The sequence below is a fragment of the Solea senegalensis genome, linkage group LG3, assembly GCF_019176455.1.
Source record: "Solea senegalensis isolate Sse05_10M linkage group LG3, IFAPA_SoseM_1, whole genome shotgun sequence".
Taxonomy (NCBI): domain Eukaryota; kingdom Metazoa; phylum Chordata; class Actinopteri; order Pleuronectiformes; family Soleidae; genus Solea; species Solea senegalensis.
In genome coordinates, this window is record NC_058023.1 from 22,007,071 (window position 1) to 22,030,254 (window position 23,184).

Consider the following 23,184-nt stretch of genomic DNA (forward strand, 5'->3'; position numbering starts at 1 on the left):
GGTGTGTCGAGGGATATTTTTTTCAATTTAGAAAAAAAAAGATTGAAAAGCACTGAGCCTGAAAAGACAGATTCTCACTTGTGAGTAATCAAGCTGCCTCAGAAGGTTAATCAGAAGGTACAGATGCTCCATTCCCACGATGGATGAGACATTATGATACTCAGTCACTGGATCGTATATCAGACGGATAAAAATGTCAAATCCAATACAATACAAAAAAAATTTGCAAGTGCGGGAGATATAAAATAGTTGTGTTGTCGTTTACTTCTTCCTCTGACCTGTTTTGTCACTGAGAATAGTTGAAAAATAACCCAGACATGACATAGGGAAAAAAAATGCTTATTTGTGGCCACAAAATACTAATTTGTTCCCACGAAATAGGTCAATGGGGTTACATTGCTACCTGTAAAGTAACCTGGCTCTTAAAATTCTGTTTAAATGCCTCTCGCTAATAATGATCCCTTACAATGCCAGGCTTTTGAGAATATCTTTGTATCTTTTATAACTCATTCCCAACCCAAAATATGGGGATGAGGAAAATTGGACACTTGATTGAAAACTTACACCGTAGGTGTGAATGTGGAGGATAAAGCAGTAGAAAATGGATGATGGACATTATATCTATTTCGCAGGCACAAATTAGTATTTTGTGGGAACTAATTAGTATTTCCTGGAAACGAATTAGTATTTTGTGGGAACAAATTAGTATTTTGTGGGAACAAATTAGTATTTTGTGGGAACTAATTAGTATTTTGTGCACATGTTTTGCCTATTTTGCAGGAACAAATTAGTATTTTGTGGGAACAAATTAGTATTTTGTGGGAACTAATTAGTATTTTGTTTTTGCCCATTTGAAATAAGTATTTTGTGGAACAAATTAGTATTTTGTGGGAACTATTAGTATTTTGTGCACATTTTTGCCTATTTAGGAACTAATTATTTTGTGGGAACAAATTAGTATTTTTGTGGGAACTAATTAGTATTTTGTGCACAATTTTTGCCTTTTTCGCAGGAACAAATTAGTATTTTGTGGGAACAAATTAGTTTTTTATGGGAACTAATTAGTATTTTGTGCACACGTTTTGCCTATTTCGCAGGAACAAATTAGTATTTTGTGGGAACTTATTAGTATTTTGTACACATTTTTTGCCTATTTCGCAGGAACTAATTAGTATTTTGTGGGAACTAATTAGTATTTTGTTTGCCTATTTCGCAGGAACAAATTAGTATTTTGTGCACACGTTTTGCCTATTTCGCAGGAACAAATGAGTCTTTTGTGGGAACAAATTAGTATTCCGTGCGTACATTTTGCCTATTGCGTGGTAATATATTACTATTTTGCAGGAACAAATTAGTATTTTGTGTGCACGTTTTACCTATTTCGCGGGAACAATTTAGTATTTCGTGGGAACAAATTAGTATTTCGCGGGGACATATTAGTATTTTGTGGGAACAAATTAGTATCTTGTGGCCACAAATTATTTTTTTTTCCATGGCATGTCTTGGCCTCCGTAGAAAAACGCTGGCAATACCTGTTCATTTGAGTTTGAAAGAGGTTGAAGTGACGCTTTACCTTCATATGTGGTGTGTGTAATACAGATGTCGGTCACAAGTGACGCTCCTTCCTCTTCTCTCGCCACAGGAGTACGAGTTTGTGGTCCTGCCCAACGCCTACATGATCCACATGCCACACGCGCCCAGCTTCGACATCACCAAATTCCGCTCCAACAAGCAGTACCGCGTCTGCCTCAAGACACTGAAGGAGGAGTTCCAGCAGAACATGTCGCGGCGCTACGGCTTCGCCGCGCTCAAGTACATGACGGCCGAGAACAACAGCTAGCCACCACTACAGACCCTCATCTCCCCCCCCCATGTGGCACGGTGCTGAACTGCTGAAGACACGCCACGGTGCAGGGGGCGGATTGGGGGTTGTGGGGGTAGTTGGGGTTTGATGGGGAATGTGAGGATGTGAACGGACCCTCAGTGTGGGACTGAAAGGATCAGCTGGGTCCTGGACACACTGACACTGAGTGTGAGACAACAAGCAAAGGAAAGGAGACTTTTAATGCCTTGACTTATTTGTAAGAGCAGTGACAATTGTTGTGGGCCACGTGTTACATTGTGTGTGTGTGTGTGTGTGTGCGTGTGTGTGTGTCTTCCGGGTGGTGTGCTTGGCTAACAGCCTGAAGAAAGAGAGAGAAAGCGAGAAAGAGAGAGAGAGAGAGCCAAGGACGCAAGGCGTTTGTGAGATTAACATTCAGTTTGCACGCCGCACAGACAGAGAAACGCCTTCCAAGTGCCACAAAGTAAGAAAGCGCCGCTGCAGTCTGACTGACAGCGAGCTGCCGACTCAAATGCAAAGCTGCGAGATAAGACAAAACCCCAGTAAACACATCCAAGTCCCCCCCCCCACCCACCCCATTTGAAAACCTCTGCGACGACTGTGGCGTTCACTCGGATATTAAGCAGAGCAGCCGCTCGTCGCCGACCATCTGCTGTCGCCTCATTTGTGTCGTAGCTGATACAGAACAGAAAGAAATCCTCCTCCTTTTGTAACAAGAGAAGCTGAGCGTGAGGGCGGCTGGAGGTTTTCCAGGCCGGTTGATATTCAGGGTGTTTCCTCGTTAGCCTGAGCGTGAGGCTAGTGAGCGTTTTGTCATGATTAACAGAGTCTGACAGCAGCTGATGCAGTGGGCCTCACACACACACACACACACACACACACACACACACACACACACACATATGCTGTATGTCAGTTTGTGCAGCTACCACCTCATCACTGAGCTCACTGTTTACCTTTCTCTCCAGTGATGAGAACCATTCAACGGTGTGTTTGCAGTCGTCCAGTGTGAAGCAGAGACTCTCAGTGTCAGGAGGAAATGAGTGGGGACAGGAAATCCACAGGAGACCCACTGTCACTCCATCTCTCCCTCTCTCTCTCCCTCTCTCTCTGTCTGTTTCTTTTTTCCCACCGGCCTCTGGTTTGATGCTGTCATGACACACGCGACAGTGTCAAAATAACATGACACTAAAAGTGAGAAAAAGTCTGGAATGTAAGTGTGAGAACATTACAGTAAACCGAGGAATGTCACTGTTATTATCGGCGTGTTTTTCACAGGTGACTTGTTTTTCATTTCGGAAACAACATATCAGAACTTGAAGTGTTTTCATCCGACAGGTATTTCATAAAAAAATATAATAAAAACTTCAAAAAAAAAAAAAGTGATACATTGGGCTGGAAATTAAAAGTCCAGCTAAGATGGACAGGATACATGCAGCCTGTCCCTTAGAAAATATTCAGATATTCCCGACACACACACACACAAATTTGACAAAAAAAAAAGATTATTACTGTTACTGATGAGTCATCATTGCTCTGCCCACCTGCTCTGCAGATTTCTTCATCACTTTTATCACCTATGGTTTAGAACCATAGCTCGGGTTTCAGCTGGATTCTATTATTTTCACAACAAAACGTCATCACGTCACCGGCTTGTCGCAGCTCCCTCTGCTGGATCACGCGGTAGTTACTTCAGACAGTCTGACGAGCTTCACGGCAGAATGTTTGTAATCAAATATAAGATTTTGGATTTGGAATTTCAACCCTGATGTTCAAACACGTTCCTGACGTTTGGATAAAAAGTGACAGCCCTAGTGAAGAGTGAGTGAGATTGTGGTGGCAGTTGTTGTGGTTTTTTTTCCACTTTCATCCACAGGAAACCGAATCGTTAAGAGGCTCCTGAGAGAAAACAGAGGAGGATACAGAAGGAGGCGGTGGCGCTAACTAGCATGTTAGCGCCCCCACCAGTCAATCAAATATAAAGTGGCTACAGTAAGAAAGTGTGTGGAGATATGATAAGACGGTACAACCACACACATGATTGCTTTTTAATTAAACACAGATTTACGCTACATCACCACTGCTTTCTAACACACACACACACACTGTTGTCACAGTCGAGGCTTCTCTCCCTCTCCTCCTCTTTCCCCCCCTCTCTCTCTCTCCCTCTGTAAAGGAAGGCTGCAGAAGTGCTCAGTCGCAGTCACACAGATGAGTGTTTAAAACAAATACACTGGTTTTTTCCGATTGTAAATGTCTGTTCAGTTTTGCAAGTGTGTGTGCGTGTGTGTGTGCGTGTGTGTGTGTGCGCGCGTGTGTGTCAGTGCTGACTGATGCTGCTACCTGAATTAAAAAGCAAACACTACTGTTAATGTGCTTTACCTTCTCCTTCTTCATGAAGATCAGTGACACACACACTCAAATGTGTTTTTATATTACTTTATATATACTTTCTAGTAATACATATAAAGTATGTATTACTAGAACACGGGTAGTGTTTTTGAAAAAGTGTGCCCCCTAACCTCAGTTTCCCCTGAGTTACGTGCCCACCAGTGACACTTGTTAGCCTGTCCTGTTAGCGTAACTGTTAGCAAAGATGGCAGACATTGTTTACATTCTGGGAATAAGGTCCCGTCCGCTTAGGAGTGGGCCTAAGAATTGCGGAATTAGCATTGCAGTTTCAAGCATCGGACTATGCGACGCTGGTGGGCACATATAAAAAAAAAAAAAAACATACACTAACCCCTACCCAAACCGTAAAAACATGTTTTAACCCTCAAAAAGCTCTTAAAAGTTACAATTGATCAGTCAAAATGTCCTCAAAGTGTCTCAAAGATATAATTTTAATGCAAATGTGTCCTTACAGCCGTCATTAGGACAGCATTAACACACACTTATTCCTAACCTTAACCATAAGCAGTTAACCTTAACCTTATCCTAAACACAATTTAAATCTTATTGGCTCTAAACTTAAAACCAGTTCCTCAGAAATGAGGTTCTGCCTCATTAGGACCAGGTTTTGGTCTCGCTGAGGACTACTGTTCCTGACAAACTCAGTGTTTATGGCAGAAAATGTCCTCATGAGGTGACAAATACAAGTATACCCGTGCAACTGTGTCATTTAACTTGCAGAAATACCCAAAATGTGTAAAACGAGGTCAGATTTCATCCATACAAGTGTTTCAGCTCTGATCACATGACCATTCAGGTTCACTGAGCATGTGCATGCGGGTGTAAACAGGAAGTAGAGTCTGTCCTTTTGCAGATGTTAGTTTTAGAAATCCAGAAAACAGAGCCAACGTTGATCACCGGGTGCCTTTTGTGTCTGAATCTCACCTCATCAGTCACCAGGAAACTGTCCCATTCATCGCCAAAGCACCAGTGTCAATATGTGAGTATTCTACGTGCATTACAAAAATGTCACCGTGTGATCCTGGAGACTGAGCTGCAGCCGCCAGAAGACAAAAAAAAAAAGTCCAACCCGTCGATATTGATAATTATAATAATACATTTCAAGCAATAAACGACGAGCAAACGCTAAGACGAACATTTCCCACATCTGAGGTCATAAAATCATTTATAATCATTGTTAATTGTTGCAGGTAATTGTTAAATGCAGCACTAGAAACATTTTTAAATACATTTACAGTGCAAGTCATTTTTGTGTTTTTTTTATATAACAAGAAGGAGAAGAATTCAGTCAGCACCGGTGGTGGAAGCAACGTATCTGTTCTTATCCACAGACAGAGCGACACAGGCATCCCTAGCATTTATAGATACATGGCAGTTATTAGTTATTTCTGTATAAATCTGAGAGCATAAATACGGTAACAATCTTATTGCTGAGCTTTTCCGTGTCGCACTTTTACTACTGTGAAGTGTGAGGAGGAAATTGCTGTATTCTGCAGTCATTCATCACTGAGTGAACTCTACATTTTTATTAGTTTTAGTGAGCTTCTTTTTTACATATATATATATATATAATTTCTCTTGTTTGTGCAGTTTATACCTCTGTGTGTGTTCTTGTTTGTGAGGACCCCAAAAAAGGACGTTTTGGCAGCTCATAATATCATAATAAAGATATTCATGATGATATTTCACAGAATTACAAAGTAAAAGGACTTGTTTTGATGTGGAACGCTGTGTCCTTCACAATAATAACATTTACAATATTGAGAAAGAGATATAAATCTTTAAAACTAAGTCAATAATAATGTGGACAACTGTAATTAAAACGGCAAACAAGCTCATATACATGCTATTTAATGTCACAGGCCACATTTTCATATTATTATGTGGTGGTGGGCCACATGTTATCGATTGTGGGGGGGCCAAATATGGCCCACGGGCCGCCAGTTTGACACCAGTGACCTCAGGAATGCATTATGTCTATGAGGGTCCTCACTACGAATGATGCACAAACATATGTGTGTGTGTGTGTATGGGGGGTTAGTGGTGTGACCCGCCTCTAAATGAAAATGAGAGCAGCCAGTTTATCAGCTCATGTCTCTGCTAGAACCATCTCTTCAACCCACTTTAATGAAGGTCCCACGACACCGCTGCTCTTATCGGATAGAAGACTATTAAAAGTTTTAGAGGAGCGCCGCGATTTAAAATTTAATGCCCGGATTTCAGCTGACTTTCACATAATAAATTCCCGGGCATCGTAGGAAGTGAGCATCACAGTGATGCACTGTGACTTTTGTTGCTAAAAGAGGAGATGCTGCGGTGTATTTATAGCAACGCTTCTCAAAAACAGGGGGAAACGAAGGCTTCAGAATCCTCTTTTTTTGTCCATGAGATACATTATCGCCCTCACGCCGCAGACATTTTACAGTCTGACTTGCTCTAAGGGCGTATAATGTCCTCCGAGAGGCCGTCTGTCCTGCGGCGTAGAACGAACAGCACCACACCTTCAAAAGCAGCAGTTAAACAAACGGCCAAAAATCATAAAAGGCCCCAGAGTTCAAGCTGCTACTGAAATGTACTATTAAAGTCACATAACAATAAACCACACTCATGAAATAATTAAGTGTATTGTAAAATCCTCGCGTTCACGTCTACATCCAAACTCCACGCGGCTACTTTAAGTCAGCACGAATTAAACGTGTCTTTTTTTACACGTTGTGGAAATGAACAAACACATGTGAACGTGTGAATGGTACAACCTTTAAGTGGTTCACTTTTCTAATGACAAAATAGAGAATAGTAGTAAATGGGTTTGACAAAATGATATATATACATATATATATATATATATGTTTATTTATTTATTTATTCATTTATTTATATATGTATGGATACCTATATATATGTATATATATATATATATATATATATATATATATATATATATGTATATATATATATATATATATATATATATACTGTATATATAAATAATAATGCAAATGAGCTAAGTGAAGCATCTTTTTGCTTTTGCTATTTATATCTACAAAGGTAAACAACCATGATAACTAAATCATGGTTGTTTACCAATTATTCAAGTCTTCCATATTTGCATTTTAAAAAAAAGAAAAAAAGATTCATATTAAATCATGACAATTCAAAGGAATTTCAATAAAAAAAAACGACATCAGAAACAATAAAATACAAGTCCGAAAATGTTTCCCTCGTGAAAGTGTGAGTGTAGAAATGGCCGAGTCAGCAAAAGTGATCCTCAGGCACATCATTCCATATTTCTCCTCCACTTCTCACTTGAGTTCCAGGGACAGATAAAAAAAAAAACCTCTGCCCGAGGAAGTTAAACTTCCTCTGCCTCCACAAGGTCACAAACATAACAGGGAGACTTGAAATCTATTTGTATAAAACTCCTTAAATCATCAAAACACGCACTCACAGACGCAGTAAAACATATACGATGTCCAATAACTTACAGTAGGACGCCATGGCAACGTAGCTAAAACTTGGTGATTCAAGAACAAGCAGAACTCTGCAGGTCAAACAAACTTGACAAAATCAGCTTTTAATGGTAAAATGACGACAAAAAAAAAACGACGGTTTAAACATTAGTCACAGTCACAGCCAAGTAAAATTGCTGGCTTGTTTCCAGCTTTTTACTCCAGAAATATTAAAGCACTTAAATGAAATGTCATTCATTTGTCAAACTGAGATTGTTCCTCTTGGCAATGACTTGTTTATGCGTGTAAAATAGTGTAAGATTTGACAGAAATGGCAGGAGGGGATAGACTATATTAGAGATAGTGCTATATTATGCATAAATCAGTTTTTTTGACGTGGTTTATACTGTGAGTTGGATCACAATGGCTTGAGAAGTTCGATTAAATAGTGGGTGTCGCCTCCGTGTTCGAATGACAAGCGTTGTCGGAACAGGATGAGCAAACGCGACGGGTCGCACAGTGAAAGTGAAATGATGTACACTATATAAATAAATGTTTTCAGGACAAAGATTGAAAGCTGAAAGGCTCTGATTGGCTCTTTTTCTGCGAACAGTCGTCTGCTTCCCAGCATCCTTCACTGTGAGCTCCCTCCGTACAGGAAGTGATTTACATGTAACCACTTAGTAATTGTGCCTCGTATATATATAAACGCTAAGTCACATTGATTGATGCGGCGCTTTACATACTGCAGTTAATGATGATGTTTCAGACCTGGGAGAGGAACTCACTCTCAGATTGACTCATGGGTTCATACTGACACCTAGTGGCCACATTACTGCCCTCCCTCTGTTTCTGCATTATATTTGGAATAAATGAATAAATGAACAACTATTTAGTAGCCGGTGGTCATTATAAGATATTCATTATGATATTAGACAGAATTGCAAAGTAAAATTGCTTGTTTTGATATAAAATGATTCACAATAATAACATATGTATGATGCACAAAAACAGAGAATTAAATTGACGAGGATAATTGTAATTAAAACTTAGCTTAAATATATTTAATTGTTGAAATGTTGACATTTAATAAAGCAATGATTACAACCGAATGTCTTATTACATGTAATTACTATTATGAAAAATATTGCCGGCAAATACATTTAGTCTCTATTCCATCACCTCGCACAGTGGTCGGCGGGCCACATGTAATCCATTGGAGGGCCACATGTGGCCCCCGGGCCACCAGTTTGACACATGTGCTGTAAATCAAGCGATCTGACAGAGAGAGAGAAACACACTTGGAGAAGAAAACTTTAGTTTGAATTTGATGAGTTAATTGGGATGTTACTAGTTAAAGTACCACTTTAGTACTTTCTAGTACTTTCTAGTAGTAGTACCAAATCCCTCGCTGAAACGCCACATGTGTGGACTGGATCATTCAAAAAGGGTTACAAAGTCTCCCACGTTTTTAAAATCAAGTCAGATTTGAAAATCCTCTAGTGTGGTGATGGCTTAAGGAAAAAAATAACCATCAAAGAGAAGCAGGGAGCTGAGGGAGGAGTGGAGGCAGCTCTAAGGACAGCCAGCAGGGTCGACCCAATCCTCTCTGCCGCTCACCTAAAACTAAATTTACTGTGGGGGTGACAGGCAGGGTGACAGTGGGTGCTGTCTCCTAAGGGGACCGAGTGCAATCTCCTCTCGTGGAAATTTAATGAAGATAGTGTGAAGCGGCCCGATTGAAGCGATCAATCACCGTCTGCAGGCGTCTGCTTCACTCCGGATACAAGAAAGAAAGAAACCAAATGTTATCGTATGTGCTTTTAATCTCTCACATGAATGAAACGAAACCCTCTCACACACAATACTGCTCACACAGACGCTGATTCATCTCTTCTCTCCAGACACGGAGCAGTGACATCCTCACATGGTCAGTCCTCACGGAGCGGTCAAGCCTCCAACATGGGTCCTCGTCGCGTTCATTAATGCCGCGTGAGTTAAGGTCACGGTGTGTAAATCAGTCAGAGCAGAGAATAAAAACGGGTTGTGGTTTTTTTTGAGGAGTTTGAATTCAAGTTTTTAATCGTAGAGTGTAACGAGATAAAACATTAATGATTCAATAGTATAGCGGGAACAAGTCCACAGTGTGATATTTATTGCGATCGTAACAGAACTGTGAGCGGCTCGTAAAGTCCATCCAACTGTGGTGAGTAAGGTCTGTTTGTAACTTTAGCTATTGTCTCTTCACGAGAGTTTATTCTTCTTCTTCCTCTTCTTCCCATACTTTCTGTTCAGGAAGAGGTGCAATGCTGCCCTCCACAGCTCAAAGCCCAAAATCACTCCCCAAAGTCGGCAATCACAGCTCAAAGTTCTCCACCTAACTGCTGTCCTCCTCCTCCACCTTCTTCTTCTTCTTCACAGCTCAAAGATCTGTCTCCTCAGTCTTTTTTTTATCACGGTTCAAACTTCTCCTCCATCCTTCCCACCACCCCACCCCCACCAAGCCCCTCCCATCTCAGTCCCACCCCCCTAACATTAACATTCTCAGTTACATTGGACATACTTTATCACCAATAATGACATCATATATACATTCTCGAGGGGTCAGTGGAGTTGTGTAACAAAGCAAGATATACCTGCTTTATTACCATACTTGAGAATTAAAGGTCCAGTGTGTAGCATTTATAAGAGTTCCTCAACAGAAACTGAATCTACTAGTAGATTTGTGTACTTGTATTATTGCTTTAGAATAAAAAAAATCTAAATGAAGCCTTCGAATAATACTTTTATAGAGGCTTGTTTGTTGCAGTGTGCACTCTCACCATTAGATGCCAGTAGTTCTTACACACTGGACCTTTAATGAAGCATTTTTTTTCATCGATATTCACAAAGTATACAGTACTTCACGGCTTTAACCTTCCCGGTCAAATTGGACCCAGTTGCAAATTCCCAGGAAATGTTAGTATTTTTACTTTTCTCCACCAAACCATTGGAAAAGTCCAATTTGCACATTGTTTGAATATGTTGGCAAACAGTTTTATATATGTGTCATTTCAACAGTTGTTTTGATTTGATTGTGTTGTGAGGACAGGATCTTGACAGGAGTTTATGATGCTTTGTGATGTTTTTCTTACGCTAGCCATTTGCATCTCGTGCCTAAATGTATCACCACCCTCAAATTTGCACATGTATACGATGATAGTGAAAAGAAAAGTGACCGAGAATACAGTTTATTTGGGGTCAGAACGTACCCCAGAGCTCATGCACACACATCTGCTTTGCTCTGCTTCACTTTGTGCTTTGTCTTCTTTGTTGTTCTGTGACGTGAAGAAGCTGCAATAATAACTGTGTAAATACAAATACATATGGTTGAGGGTAATGTTAAAAGCTGAACGTTTTGAAGGCTTAAACCCATCGATGATCATACGTAATGAAACAGGACACCACAGTAAACCCACCTGTGATGTGTCATGTGATTGTAGTAAACAAAAATACACACACACACACACACAGAGTCACTGCTGTCACTGTGAGCCGGCCACTCCCTGTACATGTGCTGTTGGGCGGGTTGCAACAGGGTCCTGTGGACAGAAATGTCCAGGCGAGTCTTGTGGGTCAGCAGTGTCTCAGGGAGGGCGGAGGGAAAACGGGACAGGAGGCACTCAACGGTGAGCGGGACTGAGGGTCAGTGATCCAAGAGAGTCGGCGCACTGCTGCTGGACAGAGGAGGGAGAGGTCAGGGTAGGCTGGGGGAGGCCGATCATGATCGTCCACAGCGACAGAACAAAACGGACAACGCCACGATATCTTGGTTGACAATCCCCCAACAAGGACCCATGCTAAAGCTAAATATCAGAGCGTCTATGTTAGAGTTCCGATTCCGATACCGGTATCGGAAATGCCTCCGATCCTGCCGAAAACGTGGGCATCGGTATCGGCAAGTACTGGAGTCCATGCACCGATCCGATACCACGTCATTTATTAGAGCTCCGTTAGCTCTGACGCGGTTCTTCTTCGCCACTCTTGAAACTGTTTTAGAGGTATGAAGAAGAACTGATCACCCGACACCTGTAGACAAGGAGCTAACGTTAGCTCATCATGTCGGCGGTTTGGCAGTATTTACCAGTTAGCTCCGTTAGCGTTGTTAGCTGCGCTAGCTCCATTAGCGCGCCTACAGTCAAACCGGAGCGGCCCGTTCATTAAACGAAAAGAGCAGCGCTACAACTAACTAGCGTACCTGTGTCCTGCGTATGTGTGTCTCTGTTTTTAAAGTTTAGCATTACTTCAGAGACTCATTTTAACAATCTGGAGTCATGTAAAAACAATGTCACGCGCGTCCTTTCCCAGTCAGTCGTCATGGAAACATGAAGCTCTGCCAGTGCCGCGTTGTTTGGATCAGAGTCAAAACAAACATACAAGCTGAAAAACAAAATAACATATCACTGGTAAAAGTAAATGGTGTCTATTTGCTGTATTCGTTCATGTTAGAGGGTTTAACCTGAGCCAAACCTTACCACCAATGATCATCATATCACAGTCATGCAGGCGTAGTATGATAAAAACATTTTTTATAACACACTGGTATCGGTATCGGTACTCTGTATCGGCCGATACCCACAGCTCAAGTATCGGAATCGGTATCAGGAGGGAAAAAATGGTATCGGAACATCTCTAGTCTATGTATGACCTTCCAGTTGCATAATGAACTCCAATTTTTAAGCCTACATCAAAATCAAGTAGAGGATTATTTTCCCATAGTCTTCCATTCAAAATGAGTTATTTTTGCATCCAGTAGAGTCGCCCCCTGGTGGCTATTCCAAAAACAACTCACCCTTTAACCCCGAAAACTCAACTAATCTTTTCATATATCATCTATGGTTGGTTGTCAATGACGAGTGGTATTATAGGATATTACAGGTTTGTGGTTAAGCGTCCATTTTGCCAAGAAAACAATGTCGACAAGGTTGTACGTAAGTGTCATAATTAAGACAGGATTCTCGGGAGGAAATCAACCATATTAACAGAACGCGTTTGTGTGAGCCGAAACCACGCTGACGTGACTTTACAGTGAAATCACGTCCCAGACGTCCACTGTGAGTTCGCTGAACTAATCGCCAGGGTCAGCGCTGGGACATGCTCATCGTCTCAAGGGACATTGTTGATGCTGAGTGAGTATAATGTTGCCACGGTAACGTGCTCTGACCTGGTTGTGGTCAACGTTGTGTAAAATGTGGAACGGATTTCATGGCAATGCAGCCCAAGGCGAGGGAAAACACTGTTATGACCTCAGGGCTGTGGTTTCCCTTTTTCCCAGGAGTGTGTGTTTGAGTGTGTGTGTGAGTGTGTGAGTGTGTGATGGGCTGCAGGTGTGCATGCTTGATTGAGTGACAGGTGTGAGTGTGTATGTGCGAGCTGATTGGTTGATGTCGCTTTAAGAGGCCTGATCGTAACTGCAGCTGCTGCTGCTACAGCCAGACTGCCAGCAGACACGTTGTGCTTGTTTATAATGAATCTTTGAAATGTTTAATGTGTTGCTGGTGGTTTATGGGGAGTTGACCAGAGGGAGTCTCTTCACTTTTGTTTGGGATCGGGTTTTAATCGACTCAGTGAGCACAAATCTACACCAAGTGTGTCCTCCAAAAGTGTCATTTGTTTGTTTTTTCTTACACGTTCTGTGACTCTAATCAATCTGGGATTTAAATTTAAATGCGTGCTCGTCATATGTAATATTTTCCGCAGTTTGGTGAAAATTAAAGAAAAAGGGGGAAAAAAAAGAAAGGTGAAAGTGTGAGAGTGAAGGTAGATAGCTGTTACCTGTGGACAGGTGAGGAGACACCAGCCCTCAGCTGCGGGGAGGGTACGAGGAGCGGCACTGTGGCAGAAGACTACTGACTATCTGCAAGAGACTCACACTGTTAGAGACACACTGACACACAGCATTGACACCAACGTCCAATATAATTCATTTGAAGACCAATGACCGTCCAGTAAATGGAAACGATGGAAATTCTCAATTAGTCTCAAAATACCACGCTGACAGTGTTACTTCATTTCCATTTACACAGGATATTCCAACAGGATTCAAACCTTCCCAATGTGTTTGGGTTCAAATTGGTCCCATTTCCAAACGTAGATGTGTGAAATGTTCTTGGTTTTTCTTCAAAAATACCTTTTAAACAATTGCATGTAGGTTATGTTAAATACCTTTCATTTTGTTTATGCCTAAATAAAACCTTATTGAACAGATATAATCTTGATATTGAACTTCTTTCTTGTTCTTGTTCATATATATCTATATATATATAGATATATAGATTCTCACTGAAGACCACATCTGTTACTTTAAATGTCTGTGTGTTAAAAGTCATTTAATTTGAATCATCCATTTGTCTTTTTATAAAACAACTGATGAGTGCACTCGTGATCATACCTGATACTGTTGCCATGGCAGTACAGAGTTTTAGGGAAAATTCTGCTTATATTTTTTCTCTTTAACCACATTTGACATTTATTTAAAGCTGGGGTAGGCAGATTTCTTTTTTTTTACTATCATCAATAATTCCATGACGGCCATGATAGCTTAAATCAAGGGATCTGAGAGAGAACTGGAATTCTGCAATTCCTCCAATTCCTCTAGCCTTTTCGGCCACTTTACACCTGGCATTAGAACTCTGTGATCAGATAGCGATCAGATAGCGCTTCACCACATGCATTAACACCTGGCATTTACCATGTGTCCCAGGTGTCCACATCACGATCTGATTGCCATCTGATCACAGTCACTGCCCCTGACCCCTCCTCTTCTTCTTGCAGAGATTTCCAGCGACAGACTACAGCGTCAAATACTGTGTGTGACCATATCAACGACGTTAGCCGCACAGGAAGTCGTGCTATTGTACGAAGAAGTCGTCTTCAACGAGCGGAGGAGACGGCGCAGTTTCGTTGACGCTTTCACGTTCGCTGTGCTCGTATTTCCACTCACTGGAGCGGAGTCAAAGCGCATCGGAGCCTCGCTGCGTTCACACTTCTGTTCAATGTGGTCGCAATGCGTCTCTGACCACCTCCCGAAGTGTCCTCAGGTGTGTATTTACACCTGTGCTGCAATCTGGTCCCAGAAAAGGCCTTATAATGCCAGGTGTAAGGGTAAGGGTGTCGAGTAGGGATGGTGGAAAAATAGATCCAGTGAAATATTGCAGTATTCTGCATGGCAATATTATATATTGGTGAATATCAAAAAAAAAATTTGCATCAATCTTTTTTTAAATGTACAAATAAACTTTTTGTGGGTTAGCATAAAACAAATTCAACAGCCTGCGTGAATTTTTTAGTTCCAGATACCTGTGGCTAAATGTTTTGTGCCTTTTGTAAACGGTAAACTTTGGCGTAATATTGTTGAAATTGCACTTATTTCTCTCAAGAATACGTTTTGTAAAAAGATACTTCGTTTTTTTTCCCCTAAAACAAAGGGAAAAATGTTGTTGTTCAGAGGTCATTATGCTGTTATTTGACTGGTCCCGCCCACTTGAGATCAAATTTATATCCCCTGTTCTAGGGCCTTGGGGGAAAATATGGCCAGTGATGTGAGACTTTGACCAATCACAGCGCAGTTCAGAGAAAGAGGCCGTTCTACTAAGAACGAGTAAGAACAGCAAAGAGGAAGAAGAGAAGTTTATCACTTCTGCTGCTCAAACAAAACACAAGAGTTCTTCTTCTTGCTCTTGTGTCACTGTGGGCGGGGCCTTTTTAGAGAATTTGTGTTTAAAATGAACCGCAGTTGGCTCGATACATCAACCAGACACGTTCTATTTCATGTCACTGTAATAAGAGGAGACACACAATCTGCTGTTGTGGTTGTTGTATAGAAACAACATTTCTTTCTATCTGTGTCATTGAAACATACTTTATATTGAGGAGAGTGCAAAACTGGGGGTATGGTTTATTTTTTACTAAGATCTTGTATTGATAATGGGAGAGTTTGACTGCTCTAATAAGTCTTTTCCAGCACATACCAAAGATTCCGTGGTGGCTCATGCGCCCTGAAGCAACACTGATCATAACACTGCCCCCACAATGAAGTCAAATATTACAATATGTGACGCTGCGTCCCAATAGTCGAGGCTGCATCCTCCAAGTTTGCAGGAGACGGAAGTCAAGTGCTGTGGGAAATTATACGGTCGAGCCCACTCAAGCCTCCTCTGCCAATAAATGATTTCAGGCTGTACACCGAGAAGTTAAATGACTGTTGGTTTAACCCTTAATCAGTCAAAACATCCTAAAGGATTTTTGATTTGATGGATATTATTTCAAGTAATACTGCAGTAAATGGAGAAGCATCAACGCAGATCCTGCAGTATCTCAGGCTGAGAGACAAACATAGACAAGTCAAATAATTCCCCTTAAATCTCCTCATTCCATAAGCAAATACTTTACTATTACAAATACGGCACTAACCTGGAATAGGATTTACAGCCAAAACTTATCGCCGCACAGATTTCTGATATAAAACAACAAATGAACCCGGTTAAGCTTCTTCTTGCTCATTTTTAATCTTTAAAAAAAATATTTAAACCCCCTTTAAGTACTATGACGAATGAGTTCAAATGACCTGTCAATATTAGACGTTAAAAAAAGCAAATTTGATGTAATTATGTAATTATTATATCTTCTTTTGTTTGGATTCGTCTCTGGCTCCGGTCTCCATCGAGCCTGTATGTCGTGTGGTTCACAAAGAACAGAAGCGTTATCTTCAGGTTTTTAGAAACAGCTGAAAGGTGCATTCCTGCCAACCTCATGGCTCTGCTGCTGGCCCGCAAAGAATACTTTGCGGGCCAGAACTGCAATTCGTCATCCCACGACGCGATGCTGTGACACATTTTGACAACATCCAGATGACGAATCCACACTTGGAGGACGCAGCCTTGACTATTGAGACACAGCTTGTGCATTTTCTGTAACTTTAGTCCATGGCTAAAGTTTAGCTTGGTCCCTGCGAGACTGGTCCAGCATTTTTTCTTTGGGGGTAACATCAGAATACCACTGATGTCACTGAAGGTGTTCTGTGGGACTCGCAGGGACATGTGTGTCAGTGGGTGAATGTGTGGGGGGAATCACAGAGAGGAGATCACACTGGCTTCCTTTTTCTTTTAACCTCAGCCAACTGTTCCTTCAGTTTAGCTCCACTTTTCATCACCTACACACGATATCTATTTAAGAACCTGTGGATGAATGACGGCATAACATGACAAACTAAGACCAGGTGTCACACAGTGATCAAACTCGTCATTGTTACCGTTAAACTCACTGTAGAAGAGACAACAGTTTGTTCACTTTGAGCCACAACACTTTTTGCACAGTGCTAATCAATGGCTGAAATGTCAATATGAATGGAGATTAAGATGCAGGAAGGAAATGGTCAATCACAGCTGACTGCTTAGAGTGCAACTTTCTTTGAATGAGCAAGGATTGGCTTGTTAATATTACTGCACTACACACGTGAGTTAGGTATAATTCTAAATCCACTCTTCCTGTCACCATTTCAAATTAAAAGCCTCCTATAATGATGCACAGGAAGGAAAACGTTGAAGGTCTAGTTTGAAGGATTTATGTGAAGACCAGGCAGAAAATAAATATATGCTGCTTAAAGTTACATGTACAAAACAATAACTCTATAGAGGGTCATGTTTTCGATACTTGAAAGCCACTCTAAAATCTCCTGCTGTGAGACCAGGGGTCGGTTAGGAAGTAAATTTGCAGTCTCACCACTAGATGTCACTAAAATCCTACACACTGATTCTTTGACATGGTTCTAATCCGAGTTATATACAGCAGCCTGATGGGATTAAAGGATGATAAAGCAAAGGGGATACAAGTGGTTTACACTTTATATGACAGACACCAGGTGTTTATTTATCCAGAGATTTAATGACCTCTGCTTTTTATTTGAGGAAACGTGGTATCTAATTCTGTGAATGACAATTCAGTCCAACACTGAGTGCATCGAAAAACAGTTTATGCTCAAACATTCAAAAGGTACCGTAAAGAAATCATTGTTCAAACAGTAGCATACAGCAAATGACTGCTCCAGCCATTGAAATCGGATGCAGACTTAATAAAGTAGAAAAAAACCAAAAGAATAAGAACAATAGAAGCAGGCAAGCACATATCTACAAAATAAAAGTGCCTGTGAAATGACTTTTTGCCCCATGTTGCATATTATAAAACATGTGTTGTAGACTTTAAAGGTGCAGCATCGTCAACAGACAACAGAGATGTGAAAACAAGGAGGACCAGTGGTGTTTAAAGGGGTCAGTGTTGGAAGGAGAAAAGATGTTTACATTGGGAAAAAGTGCTGTATTCTACTGTATGGTGTTGTATGACCGAACCAGACAAAAAGAAAGAAAAATCTACAGTTTCAATCAGACAAACTGTAGATTTCACTTTAAATCCAAATACAGAAAAGGCAATATTTTAGCCTACGGTTCAGATGTGGAAATGAAAAGTATAGGAAGTACTTAAAAACATAACCAGAGCAAGTATTTCTTATTAAGCTACACTGTGTGCGTACTGTGTATATCTGTACATACATACATATGTACAAATATACAGTACTGTATACTGTAAGGCACACACAGACACAGGGAATACGGTATTGAGTATGTTGAACTAAATGATAGTGAGTCACACACAGGAGTATAAGGATGCATTGAACGAACCACATCAGCCTAATGGTCCACGTGTCAGCCTCCTTGTTGTCAGAGAGTCAACCACTTTTTTAGAAAGTGGGAAACAACCAGCGGCACACATCCACACAAAAAATAAAGCTAGGGTCTGTAGATTGTTTCTGAAACACTTTTTAATTTCATTATTTGTTGAAACTCCTCACACGTCCTGTTAGCCATTAACAAATGAAGTTGTCAAAAAGAGAGAAATAAAAAAGCGGATGACCCTCAAAATACTGTGATAAACATCAATTCCCAGGCGTCTTCGCGACAAGCTGGAGAAGCGTACACTGAAGCAGTAGCCAAATTTTGTCCGAACGTCCAAAAATAAAAAACAAAATAACACAATTTAAAAGCCAGGCTTTTATACAGTGTGACTACAACAAATTTCACTTCTCGTCTCTCTAATGGTCACCCACACGAGACCGATGTGAGTCTCTGGGTGAGATATAAACGGCAGAAATGAATCTAAATGTTTGCTCGACTTGAACCGCTGGCGCAGTTTAGCCCGAAAGATACGGTATGTTCGTGAAAGATATGACGTGGCGCTTACATGGTCATTCCAGTTTAGTGTCAGATTAAGTGTCTCACGTTCCCTGAGTTTGGTGCAGTTCCGTGTAGCTGGACAAAGCTCTGCAGGATGACCTCAGAGGCACAAGAGAGTGCTACATTGTTAGAGTGATGGTCTCATTGAAGTCAGCCATGATGGTGTGTCACAATAGTTGTTGATTCAGCAATCGTTTAGTTACACACAACGAACTGGCTAGTAATAAAGCTACTGTCAGTAACTTCCTGACAACAACGACATGTCTGTCTGACAGCATGGCCCAGTCCCATTTCTCATTTTTACCTCGACCCATTGATAGCGGTTAAAACCTGCAAAATTGAACAACTGTTCAAGAATGTTGTGCGTCATCACATGAGCGTTCGCCAGCGACAATGTGCCATTGTGGTTATATTGCTATTGTGGACTGTAGGAATCTGGAACATGTAGAAACTTGCCTAGAAATACTAACTGACCACTTTATGATATGTATAAAAGCCTTGTTGTGGTTAGCGAAGCTACACAACATGCTAATCAACGTTAGCTTTGAGATGGCCATCAAAAAATTGTGCCACTGGAACATCTCCATTTGAAGGGCTAGTTAGCCCTAAAACCTCACCCTGCCACTCTGCCTCAACATCAATCAGGACACACTATGTCTGCACAGGAACACCCAAAACTGAGTGGCAAGACAAAGTGATAAAATGGGATTGAGCCTAAATTAGGAGCGATTTCCCCAATATCCCATAACACTTTATCTAATCATGAGTCACTCACTGGTTTTGACGTTAAGTTGTTGGAATAAATGCCCTGACCTCACCAAACATGGCTTGACGTGATGTAGGGAGAGGTAAGTTAGCGACGGCAACGTATAGCAATTGACCCAAAAGATGACATCACTGAGAGCAGCTTTGAATATTGTTGTAGTTTTTATTTAAAAATGTATAAAATTGTTGGGAAGTGTTGGGGAAACAACCTTCCTACTAACTGTGGCTCCACACTGTGTCAAACAACACATACTTCACTCGTGTATTTCATAGTTACTGAGACACACACTGAGACGCACACTCACAGCTGACTCCAATCCAGATTCCTTCCTTGTACAATGACTAGACAATGACATTCAGCTGATCCTACACTGGTTAGATGCCATGTTTGAGTGCTCTTCAGCCTGCACCTCCATCAGGTACATTTCCCATGTGGAAGGGGGAGGAAGGAAGTCTGCAGTATAAGAGCATCCAAATGTGAACATGCATAGCTAAGTACATTGCTATATTAGAACAAACCACTGGGTGGTGCAAGAGATGGACAGACATTTTGCTTAAGGTTTAGCTGATGACAACCACTGACAGGAAATGAAGAACAGTCGTTGAGGTACACCGATGCATTCAGCAGTGTGCACTTTGGCAAAGAATACTAGTTCAACTTTCCTCACCCACAGCTACTATATCATAACCTGGGTGTGTGCATCTGTGTGGGGGTTTTAAGTAAATAATTAGCAATCAAACAAAGTTGAAAGACTTAAAGGAGTCACCGTGCTTCAAATAAGTTTTTTGCTGACTAATGACTCACAACACACATCTCTTACACCATTCCAAATACTGGAATTGTGTCCAATGTTGCTGCAACTTTTTGATACAATGACGACATGGTAACTTGGTTGCAGCGATTGTCCAGATGTGCTCCAGCATGAAAAAATATTGGGTACATTCTTTTAGATTTTCCTTGCAACTACAACCACCACAGAGTTTAAGGCTACATCCACACTACGACTGTTTTCATTTAAAAACACATCAACTGTGCATAGAAATCCTTGCTCTTTGTTTTCACCATTGTTTTATCTGAATACTTTCTTTAACTAAGCAAAAACGAAAGAGAATAGAATCGGCCTCTTGTTTACGCCAGCATACACGTACCCAGTGTACCTGAATGATCACATGATAAGGGTTTTCAGGTGTTAGAAATCAGTTTTGTGGTAGTGTGGGTGTAGCCTAACACCATAAATGCCTTTAAAACGCTCAGAAAGTGTGTGTTGTGTTCACCCCACCTTCGAGTGTGGCCATTTGCAATAGCTATAAACACTTCATCAATCATACTGCACCTTTAAGCATCCAAACACAACACATAGTATATGAGAATCACTACTGGTTAAAACATATTGGACGTTACACTGACTGTATTTACTGAAATGTGTCAGGACCCTCATACACAGCTATGACAGAGTCCTTCAAATGTCCATCCATCATCTGAATGTCTCTGTGTCTATTTCAATCTCTTTCAATGTGTGAGTGGCCTCAACCTGAACACTTGAACAAAACCCCCTATTAAAAAGTTTTTTTGATGCCATCCAGTTGACCAATCAGCAGTCTTAAAATAAAAGAAAGGCGCTTGTGCTCCTTATGTCAATTCCCTGAGCAAAGTCACTGAACATTCAGAACCCCTTGGCCAAGGCTTAGGCACAGGAAACAGGGACTGGGAAACAGGAAACCACTGTGTCTTTCTCTCTGTGAGCCCCCAACCTCTTAGGTGAAGAAAAGAGAGGCATTATGAGAGTTTTCAGTTTCAATAAAGGCTGAAAAAGGCTTACAGTAAAGGATTTAAAGTAAGAGTGTTCAATGCCGGGGCCGGTAAGAGCTACTGTATCTGGGGTACAGGGGTGTGTAGTGGGACGTGTGGCTGTAGGAGGTGGAGGGCGTAAAAGCAGTGGAGGAGCTGTAATATGCAGAGGAATAGCTGTGGGAGGAAGAGGAGTAAGAGGAAGGAGTGTAGTGGACAGGAGAGCGTGTCAGGCTAGAGAGGGGCCGAGTTCGGGGTGTGGGGCTCCACGTGGAGCGCCTCAGCCCAAGAAGAGGGGACCGGTATGGAGAAGAGGGGGCAGATCCTGGCTGGGTGGGCCTGGTGGTGGTGGTGGTGGTGGTGGTGGATGGTGCAGATGGGTGTGTGTCTGAGGTGTTGTGCCTGGAGAGGCCTACACTACGGGGCAAGGCAGGGGAGATGTTGACATTGAAACTGTGGGAGTCGACCACAAACGTCCGCACACCTAGGGTCCACTGGGAGTGAGGCAGCCTCAGAGGGGTTTGGGGCGGGGTCCGCGCCGAGGTAGTGGAGGGCGCCTCCAGAGATGGGGGGCTCTCCGGCACTACAGCACCAGCCAATGAGGTGATGGCTGGTAATGATGGACTGCGAGGGGGTATATGTGTGGTAGGGGAGGTAAGAGGTGAAGCCAGAGCTGCTCTGACCACAGACGGGCAAAGCGACAAAGTGGAATCATCGAGAACAACTGATGTGGGACTAGTAAGGCCAGAGAAAGCGAGGTTGCCTGGGGCCAAAGCTGAAGTGTAGACTAGGTCGGAGGCCGAAGTCGAGGATGGGAGACTTACTTTGGGGGTGCTGGTCTTCATTCGGGTCAGCCTTCCCCCACGGGTGCGGTGGGTCTGCTCTTGATCAAAAGCTAAATCCTCCAAACGCTGGGTGAGGGCCAGTTTCTGCTGGATGGCCATTCGGAGGAGGGAGTTCAGAGTCTTCTTCTCGTCCTCAGCAGCGGCCAACTGCCTCTGCATCTCATCCAGTTGGGTCACGTACTCGTCACACCTGAGGATAGAGAGAGTCCATATAAAAGAATAACTTAATGAAGTTGCTCCCACCAAAGACACATACTTAACATCAGTAACTTGCTATCTAACTCTCAACATAAAAGACAATAAGCATATCTCTTTGTAAGATATTTTTGGGGCTTTTGTGCCTTCCTTAGATGGTATTGCTGCAGGGGCCCTTGGCCCATGGGGCCCCAGCTCTCTGAGGTGATCAAATGCACACATGTTTTTAGCTTGTCTGACTGCACAGATGTCTGAGACAAAAGAGTGAGTAGAAACTGAGTGAATCATCATGTCACACTGCTGCAACTTGAAATGAAGTATTAACCATTAGAAAAAAGATAGGGAGTGGCTATAAATAAGTGTTGATTAGTGTAAAAAGTAGAGAAACGTGGACGTCGGCTAAGGAAAAAGTGCATTCATGCATTCTCGGGAATGTGGCCATATTCGTCGAACTTGACACTTGGACTGGAAGGCACTAACCGTAGAAGCATTGACATCGCATCTGCCGCATTGATTGGCTTTTCTGCCCTTTGAGACAGAGTGGGTCCAAAAACAGTTTTATTTTAGTAACACTGGTATCAAATGAAGTCACTTTTCTGGCCAAATTCTACCTCTCATGTAC

The 23,184-nt window shown here is 41.7% G+C and overlaps 2 protein-coding genes across 5 annotated transcripts in view; one reads left to right on the forward strand and one right to left on the reverse strand.

Annotated features, from left to right (window-relative positions):
• Positions 1 to 4,215, forward strand: part of large1 (LARGE xylosyl- and glucuronyltransferase 1) — a 112,714-nt gene extending 108,499 nt beyond the window's left edge. Inside the window, exon 15 of the mRNA XM_044022763.1 lies at positions 1,643 to 4,215. Coding sequence (XP_043878698.1) covers positions 1,643 to 1,840 — 198 coding nt within the window. The 3' untranslated portion in view covers positions 1,841 to 4,215. The remainder of the gene's footprint in view (positions 1 to 1,642) is intronic.
• LOC122767309 (protein bicaudal D homolog 1-like) overlaps positions 1 to 23,184 on the reverse strand; it is a 44,461-nt gene that overhangs the window by 3,157 nt on the left and 18,120 nt on the right. For 2 of the 4 annotated variants that reach the window (XM_044022760.1, XM_044022759.1), the window contains exon 11: positions 17,604 to 22,557. In XM_044022760.1, the coding sequence (XP_043878695.1) occupies positions 21,579 to 22,557 (979 nt within the window). In that variant the 3' untranslated portion in view covers positions 17,604 to 21,578. Of the gene's footprint in view, positions 1 to 10,224; positions 11,418 to 13,518; positions 13,601 to 17,603; positions 22,558 to 23,184 lie in introns of those variants that run through there. The other 2 variants (XM_044022762.1, XM_044022761.1) reach the window with 2 other exon arrangements.